The sequence below is a fragment of the Oncorhynchus nerka genome, linkage group LG6 (genome assembly GCF_034236695.1).
Source record: "Oncorhynchus nerka isolate Pitt River linkage group LG6, Oner_Uvic_2.0, whole genome shotgun sequence".
Lineage (NCBI taxonomy): Eukaryota > Metazoa > Chordata > Actinopteri > Salmoniformes > Salmonidae > Oncorhynchus > Oncorhynchus nerka.
Window position 1 is genome coordinate 17,396,425 of NC_088401.1, and position 19,496 is coordinate 17,415,920.

Sequence of the window (19,496 nt, forward strand, 5' to 3'; positions counted from 1 at the left end):
TCCAGTTCAAAGTGAATGATGACAGGCCCAACTGCCTGTAAACACACAGTCCAGTTCAAAGTGAATGATGACAGGCCCAACTGCCTGTAAACACACAGTCCAGTTCAAAGTATATGATGACAGGCCCAACTGCCTGTAAACACACAGTCCAGTTCAAAGTGAATGATGACAGGCCCAACTGCCTGTAAACACACAGTCCAGTTCAAAGTGAATGATGACAGGCCCAACTGCCTATAAACACAGTCCAGTTCAAAGTGAATGATGACAGGCCCAACTGCCTGTATACACACAGTCCAGTTCAAAGTGAATGATGACAGGCCCAACTGCCTGTAAACAGTCCAATTCAAGACGATGATGACAGGCTTCTATGGCAAATGGCTTGTTTGCATAAAGGTCTACTGTAGCCCTGGTTGGCTAAGGTGCACCGGTCTGCATAGACTGCAGTACTGGACGAGACGTGTGCTTTTAGGTTTTATTTGCTGCCGTGTTAATTGTTCGAATGCACAGCTGCTTCCCCATTCTATATTGCTATAGAATTTTCACAAATGCCTTAGTATACAAACATTCTAATTTATCAAGATGACAATATCGAAGTGCTAGCTTGTCATTCTTCCTGGGGGTTTATGTGAACAGATTTGTAAAAAAATATTGAATTTAGCTCAAATGCAGTCAGTTCCACTTTAATATGTGATCAATGTGTTTAAATGAAGTACCAAGAATGAGTGAGAAGCACTGAGGCACCCTATTGACCATACCTTAAAGGCGCTGCATGGTCAATCCGGCATCTGCATTGGCCGCGTAGCATTTACTGAGATACGGCCTCTGCAGAAGTCAGGGCATTCATATACCAACGTATTTGATCCTGCTTTGTGACATAGGTCTTCCCCCAGATAATGTAACCAACCGGTAAACATCTTCCCAATTCCTCAGCAACTACTTCAGAGCAGTACATCTCTGGACAAGGATGACAGCAGTTCTCACAAGTCCCCATACACACGGACCGGCTGAAAAACCATTGTGACCTGCCCAAATACAAAACTACACAGGTGGGAGTTTCTAGTCTTATTATCCCAGACTGTGGTTGGATTGACACCAGACAGTGACTGCAGTGTTAAGTGGATTTGATAGTATCTAGGAGAGTAGTCGCCTGATAGAATTAGTCAAGTCCTTATTGAATTAGTAGGCAAGAGGTTAACTGGTATTCTAATTATGTGAAAACATGTTGGATAAGAGAACCCTTGTGGCATAGGAAAATCTTCACTGGGCAGGAAGGGAGCTCACACTGACCTGGAACTCATTCCTCTTGATGTGGGGCACGTCCATGTTGTGGGTGGAGGGGCACATGTCCTCATACTTCTTGTTGGTGAAGATGTCAATGCCCACCATGTTAACCTAAAGAGGACAGAGAGTTTTACTACACCACTAACAGCAGTGTCATAACATGTCAAATGAGGTTTTACTTAACGAGTCAAAAGTTATGATTGGAGAATTCAGACAAAGCCCTTATGGGTAAATTACTAGAGATGTGGACAACGCATGTACTATTATGGGTGCTGGTTACAGAACTCAACTGTTTTATATCAAAATCTGGGTCGGACTTCGCTGTCCATGAGGCGTGAACATGCTCTCGTGTTTGTCTATAAAGCACTTCTGAATAAACTACCTCATTTATCATCACTCATCAATGTTATAATTCCTAAAACCAGGTTTCAAGCATGGATTACACTTGAGGCCCATGTGATTTCAACAGAGTTGGGTATGGCTGCCTTCTCCTGTTACGCTCCTTGCCTATGGAATAGTCTGCAGACTAAACTTAAACTTGACTGTCCCCCTGTCGCCCATTTTAAACATTTATTGGAGGATATTTATTTTTATTTGGCTTGTAACGGTTTCAGGTAATGCAGGTTCTTGTGCTGTTAGTAAATGTAATAATCTTCTGCTGTATTTGTGTGTTATCTGTGATCGTTTTGTTTGTCTTGTGTAGTTTCTTAATCATTGTACCTAAACTGTATGTGTAAACATGTATACGCAGGGCCCAGCTGTAAGAGAGACCTTGGTCTCAGTCTGTGTTCCTTGTTGAAATAAAGGTATAATAATAATGTACACCCGATATCAGATCACCCAAATTCCCCAATACTGCTGGACATTTCCACCATGGGCATCCCTAGAGTTTGATATTTGTACACATGTCCAGTCAATCCCTACCTTGGCGTGTCCGTGCTTTCCTGTCTTGGAGGTGGACATTTCCACGATCTTGCAAGGGCGTCCCTTCAACACCACATAGCCGTTCTTTCGCAGGGCAGAGCACTGCATAGGAATGGTGGCGGAGGCGCCAGACTCTCCGGTGGTGAAGTCAAGATCAGTGTCTGCCATGGTGCGATGGATTAGGGGCACTGCAGGGGGAGAGGAATAGGTTAGAACAGGCAATTACAGCTACAGCAGTGCCATTTAAATTCAATGATGTATGAATACTGATCAGAAAAGTCCAGAAACCCTGATTAAATAAGGAAAAACATCCCTGATTGAGCTACCGCACTGGCAATACATCCACTGGTCTATACTGGAAAACCATAACTCCACGACATCATAAAACGTGGCCTGCAGTTGTGAGGCCGGATGGATATACTGCCAAATTCTCTAAAACAATGTTGGAGGTAGCTTATGGTAGAGAAATTAACATTCAATTATCTGGCAACAGCTCTGGTGGACATTCCTGCAGTCAGCATGCCATGCCAGCAGCGTCACTCCCTCAACTTGAGACATCTGTGGCATTGTTGTGACAGCCTGCACATTTTAGAGTGACCTTTTGTCTCCAGCACAAGGTCCACCTTTAATGATCATGCTGTTGAATCAGCTTCTTGATATGTCACATGTCAGGTGGATGGATTATCTTGACAAAAGGAAAATGCTCACTAATGGGGATGTAAACAAATGTGCCAACCATTTGAGAGCTTTTTGTATGTCTGGGAAATTTCTGGGATATTTCACTTCAGCTCATGAAAACAATTTACATGTTACGTTCATATTTTTGTTTAGTGTACATTTATTTCCAACGGAGTGCTGCGTTTGCCTTCGGAACATTGTTGCAGAGGCAGTGTGTTCTGGGTAGTGCCCACATTGGATTCATCCAAAATGTATGCAAACAAATAGTATGCGTAGGCTAAACCGAAACAGTAGCAAAAGGTGAATGCTTAACTTTTGTTGCACACAGTCACTATAAATGTTGGGTTACATAATGAAAAGTTCTGACAATTTACTACACAACATTGATGCAATGACACTGTCGGTCTGCTTAAGGTGTTATGCACAAGTGAGTCGTGAAAAATTAGAAGTCTTAAAATAGTTTACATACTAACTGTATATGTCCGAACTCAGAATCAAATAGGTTTCCCATAAACATGGCTGCTGTGGTAGAACGTTTATTTTGATTGACGATTTTCTGCATTTATCAAAGTTGATTGATTTCAGGCATGTCCATGTAAACAGCCAGGATTAGTTGTTTTTGCAAAGCATGTTAATCAACATTATATTAGAGTGAATGTAACCATAGTCAATGTGGAAATTACTGAGCATTTGGCTCCTGACCATTTCAAATCGCATCCTCACTTCATAATTATTAAACCCATCCATCCATGACTAATGGAGACTACGTCATAGCCAACATCCTGTGGAGCTGGGGTGTCAAACTCATCCCACGGAGGGCCTAGTGTCTGCAGGCTTTTCCCTTTCAATTAAGACCCAGACAACCAGTTGAGAGGAGTTCCTTAATAATCAGTGACCTTATTTCATCAATCAAGTACGAGGAGCGAAAACCTGCAACCAATAACCAATCGATCCTCCGTGGATCGAGTTTGATACACGTGATGTGGAGGATGAAAACGTGGGAATGGAAGTCCCAGCACCAGTGGAAAGCTTGCAGACAATATAAAAGGTGACTCTTAACATTTCACAAATCAGACGAAAAGAGTCGACCAGGGCCCGACCTCTTCTGGTTAAACATCCCCACGCCCTGTCCACGTGTCCCAGTTTGGCCTGCGCCTTGACTCGGGAGGCAGAACCGGAGTTCGCCGCGCAATAAACCTGACGCATCATAGTGCCCTGGTAAATAACGGAGGCCTGGCCCGGAACTCTCGTAACCGACCTGACAACATTTATTGCCTCGACAACTTCCTCTGCGCTAACGTCAGCTAGCTAATGATAAACAAGTACCAGCGATACCGTTCAGCTAACTTCTGACAAGTTTGACTAGGTTAGTAAAGAGGCTAACAAGATATCCGGCCAGGCCCGGCAACACGCTAGGTAACGTTGATGAACAAGTTGGGCGAAGACATTAACACAGATTAAGGATTTTAAAGACATACATACCAAATTTGAGTGTTAAACTAATAAGCGACTCGTTGGTTTATAAATAGAAGCGATAACGTGTTACCCAACTGGCCAGATGGCTAGCTAAAATGAAAGTGTTTCGCGTGCTGCTGTTAGCTAGAATGACAATTCCATGCTGTTTTCGGAAAGCTCATTTTGTCAACGTGTGGGTAACTATTAGTTGGCATTTAATCCATGCTAATATAGATAAATGTTCCCATATTTGTACAGCGAACTTTCATTAAATGTAGCCAGCCAGCTACGACATGGTTAGCAAGCGTTAGTGATTACGAACACATTGTTACCTAGCCGGTTAGCTAATGTTAGCTAGCGATTACCAAAACAACGTTGTCTAAACAAATGGTCATTTTTAGAAAGTTACAATATCAGTCATTACACAACCTATATGCACGTTCAGTCTCATGTCAAAGTACATTACAGCATGGTTAGCTTTCCTAGCGGAGTTGTCAACATTTGGCTAGCTGGCTAGGCTATTATGTCCAGCAAGACATGATGACTAACAACTTCCAACAAGCGCGCGGAAGGCCTCATGCCTCTTCATTAGAGCCGTGGATACAGAAACATGGGACCCACACCCTATCGCTGAGAGCACCTACACTCAGCAAACAAACTTAATTTCGACCTTTTCACTTCTCTTTCGACTACCAAAACCTAAAACGAATATGACCAGTCAAAAATGAACTGACAAACTACTAAAAGTTGTATGTTTTGCCCCGTGAACAGAAGCACGCGCCATGCAACGCTTACCTTCCAGGAAAAAGAGGAACGGGACTGCGCAAGCGCGACCAATTTTACTGCGGCATCCGTAGGTTCGTCACAAGTTGCCACAAATCATAAACCCCGCCTATTTATACAATTTATCGTAATGTTTTTTTAAACCTAACACTAACCTTCCAATTGGCTCATTCATCCCCCTTACTCCCCCCTAGGTCGTTGCTGTAATTGCGAATGTTCAGTTAATTTCTGGTAAAAATAAGGGTTAAATAAGTCAAATAACCACACTGCTAACGTTATTCCTAGCCTCAAGACCGAAAAGCAAATGTTAGTTTTTTTCATGAATTTTTACGAGTCAGCTTTGACTGACTGTGCTATCAAGTGGAAACGCATGCCTATGGAGGGGAGGGGTGATTTATATGGCTTCCATTAAAGTGGTAGTCCAAAAATGTCTCTAGCCCAATAATGGACTAAAGAAGCTTAACATTACTCCTCATAGTCCAAGGACCTTACATGTTCTAGAGACGAATTGGCTCCTACGACCAAATACTCCCTTCTCAACGCGAATCGATTCTCCATTGCGGTACACTAAAAAAAATACACAAAGCCCTCTACTTTCACATCACATCAAAATAATTACACAAATTAAAAATATACACTTACTGTACACAGTTGCAGCCAACGATATTTGTTTTCAGTGACGACCCGCTTGCGGCGTCCTTCCATTCACACACAGGTGTTTGGAGACCAAGATAGATAATTAGCACGCCTTTAGTCCCTGAGCCAGGGTGGGTCAGTCGTGCTCACTTGGGCCGACGATGTCTCATAATGATTTTTTAAAACATATTCTGTCCCTAGAGTTGGAAAATGTTTGATAGCAGTGCAGCAATTGTAACTTTCTGTATGTTATTACTATTAATTTAATTTCTCCTTTGGTATTTTAGCCTATGACAAACAATGTCAGTACATAACGTTATTGCTCACTTAAATCCGTTAGTCATATATAATTGGAAAGCTTAGATTCACAGCTATCCACCAGACACGTTTTTGGAATTTTCAGGTGAAAAGGACTTTGACCTCTAGGATACATATCAAAATAAAACCTGATACATTTATTTTGCCATTGACATTAGAATGTTGGAAACTTAGCCATAGAATTCCATGTAGTGGGGCAGCTATGTTTTAGGATTGTAAATGTAGTGATAGAGGCAGCAACTTGCACACACACAGCTGGAACTGGGGGTTTAAAAAGATGAGTAGATACTGGGCCATCGCAGAATTCACACATTAACCCCACTGAAGCCTTTTACCAATTTGGCTATAATTCTGTATTTCTTTGTGATTGGTTGAGTTCGTCTTGCATAGCCTGGTGCCCCAGGTGGTCTGAGTTTGTTCATTTAAGGCCATTCCTTAAATGAACAAGTGAGCTCTGCAATGGAGTCAAACGTGGTTTCTATGTTTGATACCGTTCCATTCCAGCCATTACAATGAGCCCATCCTCCTATAGCTCCTCCCACCAGCCTCCACTGGTGTACAGTAAATTTATATTTTAGAATTTGTGAAATTTTCATATGATATGAAAGTACAGTATTTTATGTTTCTAGGACTGTACCGCAATTGAGAATCCATTCATATTTAGATGGAGTATTTGAGCTGTTTTGGCTGCCAGAGCCAATTCACCTCTAAACAGAACATGTACGGTCCTTGGACTACTACACGTAACGTTAGGTCATTAGCCCAATATTGAACTAAAGGAGCCTATGTTTGCCGAAGATAGCACACTGGATGAGAGGGAATATAGGCTCACAACCCAATAATTTAATTAGGAGAAATGAGTCATTCACACAGCACATCTTTAATGCGTGTTGTCATTTGGAAACATGAAGTGTGTGTGTCAGTAGGTTACATTGAAAAGTCCAAACAAAAAGCATCCACAATCACATTAATCACCATCAGTAATCACATGTATCCAAGCTCATCAGCCATACACACTACCTCCCTCTGTGCCAGAACATTAAGTCAGTAGTTAGTTACTATTACTAAACATTACTAAACTGTAAGGACACTAGGATCCAGTGTACACATACCAGCCTAACATTGTGTTCCCTTATCAATGTTTTCACTAATTGAAAAACAAATATTTGTGATGTGAGCTTTGAGGCCAAAAAAAGTCTAAAGAAGCTATGAGAAGGCCTACTGCAGTCAGTCCTGATCTGCTCTCCCCACACTTTTACATGCAGACAACCAGAACAGAACACTGGAGAACTGCTCTCAGACCAGTGGTTGAAGTGGGCTGGTGCTGACCGGTACTGGTACAGAGATCAGGCTCTTCTCATTTGCTACAGCTTGAGTACCGGCACCTCTGATAGAATAATGTGTGTGTTAGGGAGCACAAGATGGGAGACAAAGTTGGCAGGGAGGGAATTACTTGGCCAACAGTGTGTGATGGTGCTGCTGTGCATTTTAGATTTCAGAAGACATCCAGACAGTAAAGTAAAGCAGTAGAGGACGTCTCTGTAATCATGTCTGTACAAGGAAGGACAGTTACATTTCAACATCACATAGTGGAGTGGAGTACCAGTCTGGGGGCGGGGTTATTGTCCCAGTGATTCAGATGAGATGAGAGCACGCACTCAGTCACTCAACACACAGACGGCCTTAACAGTGGCAGAGTTTAATCCTGTACTGTTAGCAGGGAAGACAAGTCTCATATGCACACACATACTCTGATACTTACAAAATATTTAAATACAAATTATACCACGATAAAAACATTTTAGAAATCCCTTAAACCATTTTCTCTATTCTGTAGAAAGCCTTATAGTATGAACATGATGGCTGTCTTTTTCTAAATGATCAGTCAGATATAATGAAATGCTTAATCATATTTCTCCTACGGTTTCTTGGAATCAACCCCTTCTCTCTAACCTATACTCCTGCAGTATTCACAGATCTGACAGAACTAGATAGGAAAAAGCAAGAGTTCTGCCGACCCAGGTTCATACACCGGTCGGTCACACATTTATCCAGTCCTTTCAGATCTATGACGACCGAAGAGGTAAGCGATTAGTGGATGGAGTAGGCTCATGCCTATTACCCTGTGTTACATACAACGCCACATCAGTAGTCAATCATCATCATTGGTTCAGTACACACAGACACCCTTGTCCACTTTCACCAACTACCTTGGCAGATCTTATGTTACAGAGTCAGACACTGTATCCTAGAAGACTACACGTGATTCAACTTAATGGTGGAGATTCATAGTGTGGTCATTCTACCTGGCCGTCTAAAGCTAGTTTTGAGTACATTTAAACGACCCCAGTGTAAGGTCCTGACTGACGCTAACATGGTGGGTCTCATTTTGGAAAGTTAATAGTCCCAAACTTGCATCTCTCCAGTTAGACCTGTGTATTGCCTTAGTTTAGAAGTCAGGATTGATGATGACGAGCAGTATAGGTGTCACTATGCACATGTACAGAAGCAGGTGAACCAACAGAGACAGATGTGTCACTACGCACCATGTACAGAACCAGGTGAACCAAAGGAGACAATGGAAGAGCTGGAGAAAAGAGGTGGTGTGTAGGAAGAAGTCTGACCATTAACCAAGCCATACGTCTGTTCCATGCAGACATTTTTATCTCCATATCAAATCATTTCTGGGTAACAATTAAGTACCTGTGATTGTTTTCTATTAAAATGGTAAAAATAAACATTTCTTAAGTAAGAATTTTGCTAGTACTGTCTGGGAGTGGTAAGGGGGAAACAAAATTAGCTGCTATTGGCAGAAAGGATTGGAACTCTCTTATTGGTCTAACTAATTTACAAAAATAGTGATGTCACCATGGAAGGCCAAAACTCCCACCAAAACAGGCTGAAATTAAGGAGGAAGATAAACTAAACAAACTCAGATTGCTCTCGGTCTCTCATCATCTTCTGTCTTCCTTTTCTGTCCTCTGTTGTTCTGTCTCAGTGGAAGAGTGTCCGATAGGAAAGCAGGTCTGTTTCATATCATATAATGTGGCATTTACAAATGTGTAAAGATAGAAATACGGCAAATAGATTGACTGTCAAATAGAACATTCGCAGAGAAAGTGGAGAGCACAGGTGAACTAGAACAAGAATGGCATCTATGCCAAGAGTATCATTTTTTTGGTGACCATTGGTGACAATATTGATATTTTTTAAACTGCTCCAGCAGTCAGGAATCTACACTCACCCCCACCATATATACACAAAGGTCAGGGGTCATGACAATACCCTTGGTCGCTGACCCCTGACCCCATTAGGGAGACTACACTAGCACATCCTGTCACTACCTCCCAAAGACAAAAACACCTGGGATAAACACTGAGGCTACGTCCAAAATGCCTACTCTGACCAAAAGTATTGCACTATGTAGGAAATAGGGGGGCATCTCAGACAGAGCCTGAGAGAAACTAAGACAACAGAGAGAACGAGTGTTGTCTGAGCGTGATCTGGAGTTGCTGTTCCTCTCTGGTTCCTCTTGTGGTTGTAGGTTGCTACTGCAGATGTCTGCCTGGATGGGAGACTGTTTCTCTCCTCCCATCTCTGCTGAGCCGCCAGCCGCTCTGTGTTCACTCGTCTGTCTCAGTTCTCTCTCTTCATCCCTCCACCCTGACCTCTGGTTAGGTATGTACAGTATGGAGGGAAGAAGTAAGGAGGAGGGTTTGCCAGGGTTACCAGTTCATCATAGAGCTCCGGTTTAGGGTCATGAAGAAGACTTGGCTGCTGCCGCCAGAACGCACAGAGGCGAAAAACACCTGCAGACAAGCACACAGCATAATGAGGAGGGTTAGCATGTGTGCTGGCTTATATTTTTAGGATTTCTTGCAGCTTGTGTGTGTGTGTGTGCTCTTAGCTTGTATACATGTGTTTGTGCTTACACACACCTTGTCGTTCCTCTCCGACAGGAACTTCAGTCGCTGAGCTCGCTTGTGCATGAAAACTCCGTCGAGGTGTCCCGTCTCCACGGAGCGGATCTCAATGGCCTTCTCTCCCCAGCCCATGATCTGGTTGGAGTGGATGTAGGCTGGGGGAGGGACAGGGACATACAGACAGGGGATTGGACAGGAGAGCACTCACTCAAACCAGTCACCCAATCACAGATCACACCCCTAGGCCACGCCTCTGGGAGGATATCATTGCAGCAGTTTCTGTTTCTAAATCTGAATGGCGGATAAAAACTCAAACACCTGAGCTATCCAGCCTAAAGGGGGGATGGGGAGGGGCAGTTTGATATGGACCCAGGGGGCAACGCTAGTAGGAGAGATCCCCAGAGTTATGGAGGGGGGGGGGGGGGGGAGTCAAAGTGAACCGCAGAGAGCTACTAGGAAAAACGGCCATCTGAGCGTCTACTGAATGTGATGACTCTTGTATGGTGGTTCTACAGGATGGTAACCCTGCCCCTGGGTGGTAATACTGTAGCAGGGATTGTGCAGGTGATTGATGACTATGAGGATGGTTACAGCAGTAGCAGCATAAGGATAGTTGGGTGATTTTACCTCCCAGTTCTGTCATCCAGCTCCTGTGTACTCAGGAAGTGGGCTGGCCAACGGACTGGAGTGAGTGTGTGTGTGTCGGTGTGGGCCTGTCTCTGTATGTGTTTGCATGTACTGGTTTGTATTGGTCATGGTGGCTTGGGGCTGTATATGTTGATATAGTATTTGTGTGTTGGGGCCGGGGTTGAGAGGCCTTTTAAAGGAAGGCGATATCAACTCAGGGGTAGAAGCAGGGTAGCCTAGTGGTTAGAGCGTTGGACTAGTAACCGGGAAGGTTGCAAGTTCAAATCCCCGAGCTGACAAGGTACAAATCTGTCATTCTGCCCCTGAACAGGCAGTTAACCCACTGTTCCTAGGCCGTCATAGAAAATAAGAATTTGTTCTTAACTGACTTGCCTAGTTAAATAAAGGTAAAAAAATACATTTAAAAAAGCTCCTAGGACTGAGAGTCAACACAAACCCAAAGTGTTTCAGACAGAGACAGAATGAGCCAAATGAAAACAGTCAATCAGACTGACAAGACAAACTGAAGCTTGGTGTTAGAGTGGAGAGACAAAAGAGAAGCAGAGAAGGGCAGAGCTGAACTAAAGACACAGGGATCTATCAAGATCCATTTGAGATCTACTGGGATTAAAGCAATAGGATACTGGTTTCCCCATCACTAACTAAACCTAGCCCTGAGCTTCGTAATTAGATGTGATGGGTGTCGTTAATAGACCTGGGCCAAATATTTGAGGGCGCTTGATTTAGCTTGGACCGTACACTTGTGGTACTATTCCATGGCATTAATCCTAAAGAGAGACAGGTATATACAGTGGCAAGGAAAAGTATGTGAACCCTTTGAAAATATCTGGATTTCTGCATAAATTGGTAATAACATTAGATCTGATCTTCATCTAGGTCACAACAATAGACAAACACAGTCTGCTTAAACTAACAACACACAGACAATTCTACGTTTTCATGCCTTTATTGAACACACCATGTAAACATTCGCAGTGCAGGGTGGAAAAAGTATGTGAACCCTTGGATTTAATAACTGGTTGACCCTCCTTTGGCAGCAATAACCTCAACCAAACATTATCTGTAGTTGTGGATCAGACCTGCACAACGGTCAGGAGGAATTTTGGACCATTCATCTTTACAAAACTGTTCCAGTTCAGCAATATTCTTGGGATGTCTGGTGTGAACTGCTCTTTTGAGGTCATGCCACAGCATCTCAATCGGGTTGAGGTCAGGACTCTGACTGGGCCACTCCAGAAAGCGTATTTTCTTCTGTTGAAGCCATTCTGTTGTTGATTTACTTCTATATTTTGGGTCGTTGTCCTGTTGCATCACCCAACTTCTGTTGAGCTTCAATTGGCGGACAGACAGCCTAACATTCTCCTGCAAAATGTCTTGATAAACTTGGGAATTCATTTTTCTGTCGATGAACGCAAGCTGTCCAGGCCCTGTGGCAGCTCCAAACCATGATGCTCCCTCCACCATACTTTACAGATGGCATGAGGTTTTGATGTTGGTATGCGGTGGATTTTCTTCTCCACACATAGTGTTGTGTGTTCCTTACAAACAACTCAACTGTAGTGTCATCTGTCCGCAGAATATTTTGCCAACATCAAGGTGCACTTTTACAAACTTCAGATGTGCAGAAATGTTTTTTTTGGACAGCAGTTGCTTCTTCCGTGGTGTCTTCCCATGAACACCATTCTTGTTTAGTGTTTTTACGAATCATAGACTCGTTAACAGAGATGTTAGCATGTTCCAGAGATTTCTGTAAGTCTTTAGCTGACACTCTAGGATTCTTCTTAACCTCATTGAGTATTCTGCGCTGTGCTCTTGCAGTCATCGTTGCAGGACGGCCACTCCTAGGGAGAGGAGCAACAGTGGTGAACTTTCTCCATTTATAGACAATTTGGACTGATGAACATCAAGGCATTTAGAGATACTTTTGTAACCCTTTCCAGCTTTATGCAAGTCAACAATTCTTAATCTTAGGTCTTCTGAGATCTCTTTTGTTCGAGGCATGGTTCACATCAGGCAATGCTTCTTGTGAATAGCAAACTCAAATTGTGTGTTTTTTATAGAGCAAGGCAGCTCTAACCAACATCTCCAATCTCATCTCATTGATTGAACTCCAGGTTAACTGACTCCTGACTCCAATTAGCTTTTGGAGAAGTCATACTTTTTCCAACCTACACTGTGAATGTTTAAATGTTGTAATCAATATAGACACGAAAAATACAATAATTTGTGTGTTATTAGTTTAAGCACACTGTTTGTCTATTGTTGTGACTTAAAATTTGATCTGATCTATGACCAATTTATGCAGAAATCCAGGTAATTCCAAGGGTTCACATACTTTTTCTTGCCACTGTATATCGTAGACCTATAGAGACATCTAGTCATTTACTGTATGTGGACACCTTCTCATTGAACATCTCATTCCAAAATCATGGGCATTAATATGGAGTTGGTCCCTACTTTGCTGCTATAAAAGCCTCCACTCTCCTGGGAAGGCTTTCCACTAGATGTTGGAACATTGCTGCTATAACAGCCTCCACTCTCCTGGGAAGGCTTTCCACTAGATGTTGGAACATTGCTTCCATTCAGCTACAAGAGCATCAATGAGGTCGGGCACTGATGTTGGGTGATTAGGCCTGGCTAGCTGTCAGCATTCCAATTCATCCCAAATGTGTTCAATGGGGTTGAGGTTAGGGCTCTGTGCAGGCCAGTCAAGTTCTTCTACACCAATCTTAACAAAGCATTTCTATATGGACCTGGCTTTGTGCACGGGGGCATTATCATGCAGAAAAAGTAAAGGGCCTTCCCCAAACTGTTGCCACAAAGTTGGAAGCACAGAATTGTCTAGAATGTCATTGTATGCTGTAGTGTTAACATTTCCCTTCACTGCCTAGCCAGAACCATGAAAAACAGCCCCATACCATTATTTCTCCTCCACCAAACTTTACAGTTGGCACTATGCATTGGGGCAGGTAGCGTCTCCTGGCATCCACCAAACCCAGATTCGTCTGTCGGACTGCAAGGTAGTGAAGCGTGGTTTTTCACTCCTGAAAACACGTTTCCACTGCTCCAGAGTCAAATGGTGATGAGCTTTACACAACTCCAGCCGACGCTTGGCATTGCGCATGGTGATCTTAGGCTTGTGTGTGGCTGCTCGGCCATGGAAGCCCATTTCATGAAGCTCTCGAAGAACAGTTCTTGTGCCGATGTTGCTTCCAGGGGCAGTTTGGAACTCGGTAGTGAGTGCTGCAACCGAGGACAGACCATTTTTTATTTCAGCACTCGCCAGTCACGTTCGGGGCTGAGCCATTGTTGCGCATAGATGTTTCCACTTCACAATAACAGCAGTTACAGATGACCGGGGCAGCTCTAGCAGGGCAGACATTTGACGAACTGACTTGGAAAGGTGGCATCCAATGACGGTGCTACGTTGAAAGTCACTGAGCTTTTCAGTAAGGCCATTCTACTGCCAAGGTTTGTCTATGTAGATTGCATGGCTGTGTGCTCGATTTTATACACCTGTCAGCAACGGGTGTGGCTGAAATAGCAGAATCCATTAATTTGAAGGTGTGTCCACACACTTTTGTATATATAGTGTCTCTTAGACCTACAGAGACGGGTAGCTATATCCTAGACCTACAGAGACGGGTAGCTATATCCTAGTCCTACAGAGACGGGTAGCTATATCCTAGACCTACAGAGACGGGTAGCTATATCCTAGACCTACAGAGGCGGGTAGCTATATCCTAGACCTACAGAGACGGGTAGCTATATCCTAGACCTACAGAGACGGGTAGCTATATCCTAGACCTACAGAGACGGGTAGCTATATCCTAGACCTACAGAGACGGGTAGCTATATCCTAGACCTACAGAGACGGGTAGCTATATCCTAGACCTACAGAGACGGGTAGCTATATCCTAGACCTACAGAGGCGGGTAGCTATATCCTAGACCTACAGAGACGGGTAGCTATATCCTAGACCTACAGAGACGGGTAGCTATATCCTAGACCTACAGAGACGGGTAGCTATATCCTAGACCTACAGAGACGGGTAGCTATATCCTAGACCTACAGAGACGGGTAGCTATATCCTAGACCTACAGAGACGGGTAGCTATATCCTAGACCTACAGAGACGGGTAGCTATATCCTAGACCTACAGAGACGGGTAGCTATATCCTAGACCTACAGAGACGGGTAGCTATATCCTAGACCTACAGAGACGGGTAGCTATATCCTAGACCTACAGAGACGGGTAGCTATATCCTAGACCTACAGAGACGGGTAGCTATATCCTAGACCTACAGAGACGGGTAGCTATATCCTAGACCTACAGAGGCGGGTAGCTATATCCTAGACCTACAGAGACGGGTAGCTATATCCTAGACCTACAGAGACGGGTAGCTATATCCTAGTCCTACAGAGACGGGTAGCTATATCCTAGTCCTACAGAGACGGGTAGCTATATCCTAGACCTACAGAGACGGGTAGCTATATCCTAGACCTACAGAGGCGGGTAGCTATATCCTAGACCTACAGAGGCGGGTAGCTATATCCTAGACCTCTCTCTATCTACCTGTCTCTCTAGGTCTAGGATCTCTCTAGAGAGACAGGTAGATAGAGAGATCCTAGACCTAGAGAGATGGGTAGATAGAGATATCCTAGACCTAGAGAGACAGGTAGATAGAGAGATCCTAGACCTAGAGAGACAGGTAGATAGAGATATCCTAGACCTAGAGAGACAGGTAGATAGAGAGATCCTAGACCTAGAGAGACAGGTAGATAGAGATATCCTAGACCTAGAGAGACAGGTAGATAGAGAGATCCTAGACCTAGAGAGATGGGTAGATAGAGATATCCTAGACCTAGAGAGACGGGTAGATGGAGAGATCCTAGACCTAGAGAGATGGGTAGATAGATCATGTACAGGTAGATATCCACAATATTTCAGTATCATCTGGTTGCCAACCAAACAGCAACACAAAAATAACATTATAACAAAGTAGCAGACAAACAGACACACAAACATTTATCCTTGTGCTGGGGACAGGGGCACAACTCTAGGGGTAGGAAGTGTGTAGGAGCATGCAGAGTGGTGTAAGTGTCTGAGTTATTATATACAGTTGAAGTCGAAAGTTTACATACACCTTAGCCAAATACATTTAAACTCAGTTTTTCACAATTCCTGATATTTACTCCTTGTAAAAATTCCCTGTCTTAGGTCAGTTAGGATCACCACTTTATTTTAATAAATGTGAAATGTCAGAATAATAGTAGAGAGAATTATTTATTTCAGCTTTTATTTATTTCATCACATTCCCAGTGGGTCAGAAGTTTACATACACTCAATTAGTATTTGGTAGCATTGCCTTTAAATTGTTTAACTTGGGTCAAACATTTCGGGTAGCCTTCCACAAGCTTCCCACAACAAGTTGGATGAATTTTGGCCCATTCCTCCTGACAGAGCTGGTGTAACTGAGTCAGGTTTGTAGGCCTCCTCGCTCGCTCACGCGTTTTCAGTCTTGCCACAAATGTTCTATAGGATTGAGGTCAGGGCTTTGTGATGGCCACTCCAATACCTTGACTTTGTTGTCCTTAAGCCATTTTGTCACAACTTTGGAAGTATGCTTGGGGCAATTGTCCATTTGGAAGACGCATTTGCAACCAAGCTTTAACTTCCTGACTGATGTCTTGAGATGTTGCTTCAATATATCCACATAATTTTCATACCTCATGATTCCATCTATTTTGTGAAGTGCACCAGTCCATCCTGCAGCAAAGCACCCCCACAACATGATGCTGCCACCCCCATGCTTCACGGTTGGGATGGTGTTCTTCGGCTTGCAAGCTTCCCCTTTTTTCTCCAAACATAATGATGCTCATTATTGGCCAAACAGTTCTATTTTTGTTTCATCAGACCAGAGGACATTTCTCCAAAAAGTACGATCTTTGTCCCCATGTTCAGTTGCAAACCGTAGTCTGGCTTTTTAATGGTGGTTTTGGAGCAGTGGCTTCTTCCTTGCTGAGCGGCCATTCAGGTTATGTCGAAATATGACTCATTTTACTGTGGATATAGATACTTTTGTACCTCTTTCCTCCACAAGGTCATTTGCTGTTGTTCTGGGATTGATTTGCCCTTTTTGGAGAAAAGTACATTCATCTCTAGGAGACAGAACGAGTCTCCTTCCTGAGCGGTATGACGGATGCGTGGTCCCATGGTGTTTATACTTGCGTACTATTGTTTGTACAGATGAACGTGGTACCTTCAGGCATTTTGAAATTGCTCCCAAGGATGAACCAGACTTGGAGGTCTACAGTTCTTTTTCTGAGTTCTTGGCTGATTTCTTTTGCTTTTCCTATGATATCAAGCAAAGAGGCACTGAGTTTGAAGGTAGGCCTTGAAATACATCCACAGGTACACCTCCAATTGACTCAAATGATGTCAACTAGCCTATCAGAAACTTCTAAAGCTATGACATCATTTCTGGAATTTTCCAAGCTGTTTAAAAGGCACAATCAACTTAGTGTATGTAAACTTCTGACCCAGTGGAATTGTGAAACAGTGAAATATACGTGAAATAATCTGTCTATAAACAATTGCTGGAAAAATGTACTTGTGTCATTCACAAAGTAGATGTCCTAACCGACTTGCCAAAACTATAGTTTGTTAACAAGACATTTCTGGAGTGGTTGAAAAACAAGTTTTAATGACTACAACCTAAGTGTATGTTAACTTCCGACATACATTTACATTTACATTTCAACTGTATAGCATGTGGAAGGGGAGGTCAGAGCAGGGGTCGGAGTCGGGTGGGAGGAGCAGGGGTCGGAGTCGGGTGGGAGGAGTCGGGTGGGAGGAGCAGGGGTCGGAGTCGGGTGGGAGGAGCAGGGGTCAGAGTCGGGTGGGAGGAGCAGGGGTGGGAGTCGGGTGGGAGGAACATGGGTCGGAGTCGGGTGGGAGGAGCAGGGGTGGGAGGAGCATGGGTCGGAGTCGGGTGGGAGGAGCAGGGGTGGGAGGAGCAGGGGTGGGAGTCGGGTGGGAGGAGCAGGGGTCGGAGTTGGGTGGGAGGAGCAGGGGTGGGTGGGAGTCGGAGTGGGAGGAGCAGGGGTGGGAGTCGGAGGAGCAGGGGTGGGAGGAGCAGGGGTCGGAGTCGGGTGGGAGGAGCAGGGGTCGGAGTCGGGTGGGAGGAGCAGGGGTCGGAGTCGGGTGGGAGGAGCAGGGGTCGGAGTCGGGTGGGAGGAGCAGGGGTCGGTGGGAGGAGCAGGGGTCGGAGTCGGGGGAGGAGCAGGGTGGGAGGAGCAGGGGTCGGAGTCGGGTGGGAGGAGCAGGGGTCGGAGTCGGGTGGGAGGAGCAGGGGTGGGAGGAGCAGGGGTCGGAGTCGGGTGGGAGGAGCAGGGGTCGGAGTCGGGTGGGAGGAGCAGGGTGGGAGGAGCAGGAGTCGGAGTCGGGTGGGAGGAGCAGGGTGGGAGGAGCAGGAGTCGGGTGGGAGGAGCAGGAGTCGGGTGGGAGGAGCAGGGATCGGGTGGGAGGAGCAGGGATCGGGTGGGAGGAGCAGGGGTCGGGTGGGAGCAGGGGTCGGGTGGGAGGAGCAGGGGTCGGGTGGGAGGAGCAGGGGTCGGAGTCGGGTGGGAGGAGCAGGGGTCGGAGTCGGGTGGGAGGAGCAGGGTGGGAGGAGCAGGGGTCGGAGTCGGGTGGGAGGAGCAGGGGTCGGAGTCGGGTGGGAGGAGCAGGGGTCGGAGTCGGGTGGGAGGAGCAGGGGTCGGAGTCGGGTGGGAGGAGCAGGGTGGGAGGAGCAGGAGTCGGGTGGGAGGAGCAGGGTGGGAGGAGCAGGGGGTCGGAGTCGGGTGGGAGGAGCAGGGGTCGGAGTCGGGTGGGAGGAGCAGGGGTGGGAGGAGCAGGGGTCGGAGTCGGGTGGGAGGAGCAGGGGTCGGAGTCGGGTGGGAGGAGCAGGGGTCGGAGTCGGGTGGGAGGAGCAGGGTGGGAGGAGCAGGAGTCGGGTGGGAGGAGCAGGAGTCGGGTGGGAGGAGCAGGGATCGGGTGGGAGGAGCAGGGATCGGGTGGGAGGAGCAGGGGTCGGGTGGGAGGAGCAGGGGTCGGGTGGGAGGAGCAGGGGTCGGGTGGGAGGAGCAGGGGGAGTCGGGTGGGAGGAGCAGGGGTCGGAGTCGGGTGGGAGGAGCAGGGGAGGAGCAGGGGTCGGAGGAGCAGGGGTGGGAGGAGCAGGGGTCGGAGTCGGGTGGGAGGAGCAGGGGTCGGAGTCGGGTGGGAGGAGCAGGGGTCGGAGTCGGTGGGAGGAGCAGGGGTCGGAGTCGGTGGGAGGAGCAGGGGTCGGAGTCGGGTGGGAGGAGCAGGGGTGGGAGGAGCAGGGGTGGGAGTCGGGTGGGAGGAGCAGGGGTCGGAGTCGGGTGGGAGGAGCAGGGGTCGGAGTCGGGTGGGAGGAGCAGGGTGGGAGGAGCAGGAGTCGGGTGGGAGGAGCAGGAGATCGGGTGGGAGGAGCAGGGGTCGGGTGGGAGGAGCAGGGGTCGGGTGGGAGGAGCAGGGGTCGGGTGGGAGGAGCAGGGGTCGGAGTCCAGTGGGAGGAGCAAGGGTCGAGGACGCAAGAATCAAGGTTTTATTGTTCTTAGTTTTTATGACCGTTCTATGAATTTTTGTTATCATCTCCTTCGCTCCTTCTGTGCACTGTGCTCCTTCCCACTCACACACCAAGCCCCTCCCCCTGCCACTCACACACCAAGCCCCTCCCCCTGCCACTCACAAAAATAACAATGAAAGATAACTTCTTCCTCTCTGAGAACAAGCAGTATAAACTCACTATTTGCATTTGAGGTTTGGTGCAACAGAAATTGGTCATAT

At 45.8% G+C, this 19,496-nt stretch overlaps 2 protein-coding genes across 15 annotated transcripts in view; both read right to left on the reverse strand.

Annotated features, from left to right (window-relative positions):
- Nucleotides 1-1,242: 1,242 nt before the first annotated feature.
- LOC115124959 (eukaryotic translation initiation factor 5A-1-like) lies at nucleotides 1,243-5,835 on the reverse strand. 3 transcript variants are annotated; one of them, XM_065019305.1, is made up of 3 exons: nucleotides 5,764-5,835; nucleotides 2,206-2,393; nucleotides 1,243-1,392 (listed from the first exon to the last, which is right to left on the reverse strand). In XM_065019305.1, coding segments are annotated over exons 1-3 (324 nt in total). In that variant the 5' UTR covers nucleotides 5,765-5,835; the 3' UTR covers nucleotides 1,243-1,257. The 3 variants fall into 3 exon arrangements, with proteins under 3 accessions (XP_064875377.1, XP_064875376.1, XP_064875378.1); XM_065019304.1 differs by lacking the exon at nucleotides 5,764-5,835 and adding an exon at nucleotides 5,277-5,307; XM_065019306.1 differs by lacking the exon at nucleotides 5,764-5,835 and adding an exon at nucleotides 5,134-5,238.
- Nucleotides 5,836-6,936: 1,101 nt separating this feature from the next.
- Nucleotides 6,937-19,496, reverse strand: part of LOC115130096 (TRAF2 and NCK-interacting protein kinase-like) — a 93,556-nt gene continuing 80,996 nt past the window's right edge. For 11 of the 12 annotated variants that reach the window (XM_065019315.1, XM_065019318.1, XM_065019317.1 and 8 more), the window contains 2 exons: nucleotides 10,014-10,153; nucleotides 6,937-9,884 (listed from right to left, as the gene is read on the reverse strand). In XM_065019315.1, coding sequence (XP_064875387.1) covers nucleotides 9,801-9,884; nucleotides 10,014-10,153 — 224 coding nt within the window. In that variant the 3' untranslated portion in view covers nucleotides 6,937-9,800. The remainder of the gene's footprint in view (nucleotides 9,885-10,013; nucleotides 10,154-19,496) is intronic. The other variant, XM_065019314.1, reaches the window with a different exon arrangement.

Bases quoted from the DNA above. Each gene is read 5' to 3' on its own strand.
- LOC115124959 (XM_065019304.1), bottom strand. The intron at 1,393-2,205 runs GTAGGGATTGAC...TGTCCTCTTTAG, and splicing joins GAAAGCACGGACACGCCAAG to GTTAACATGGTGGGCATTGA.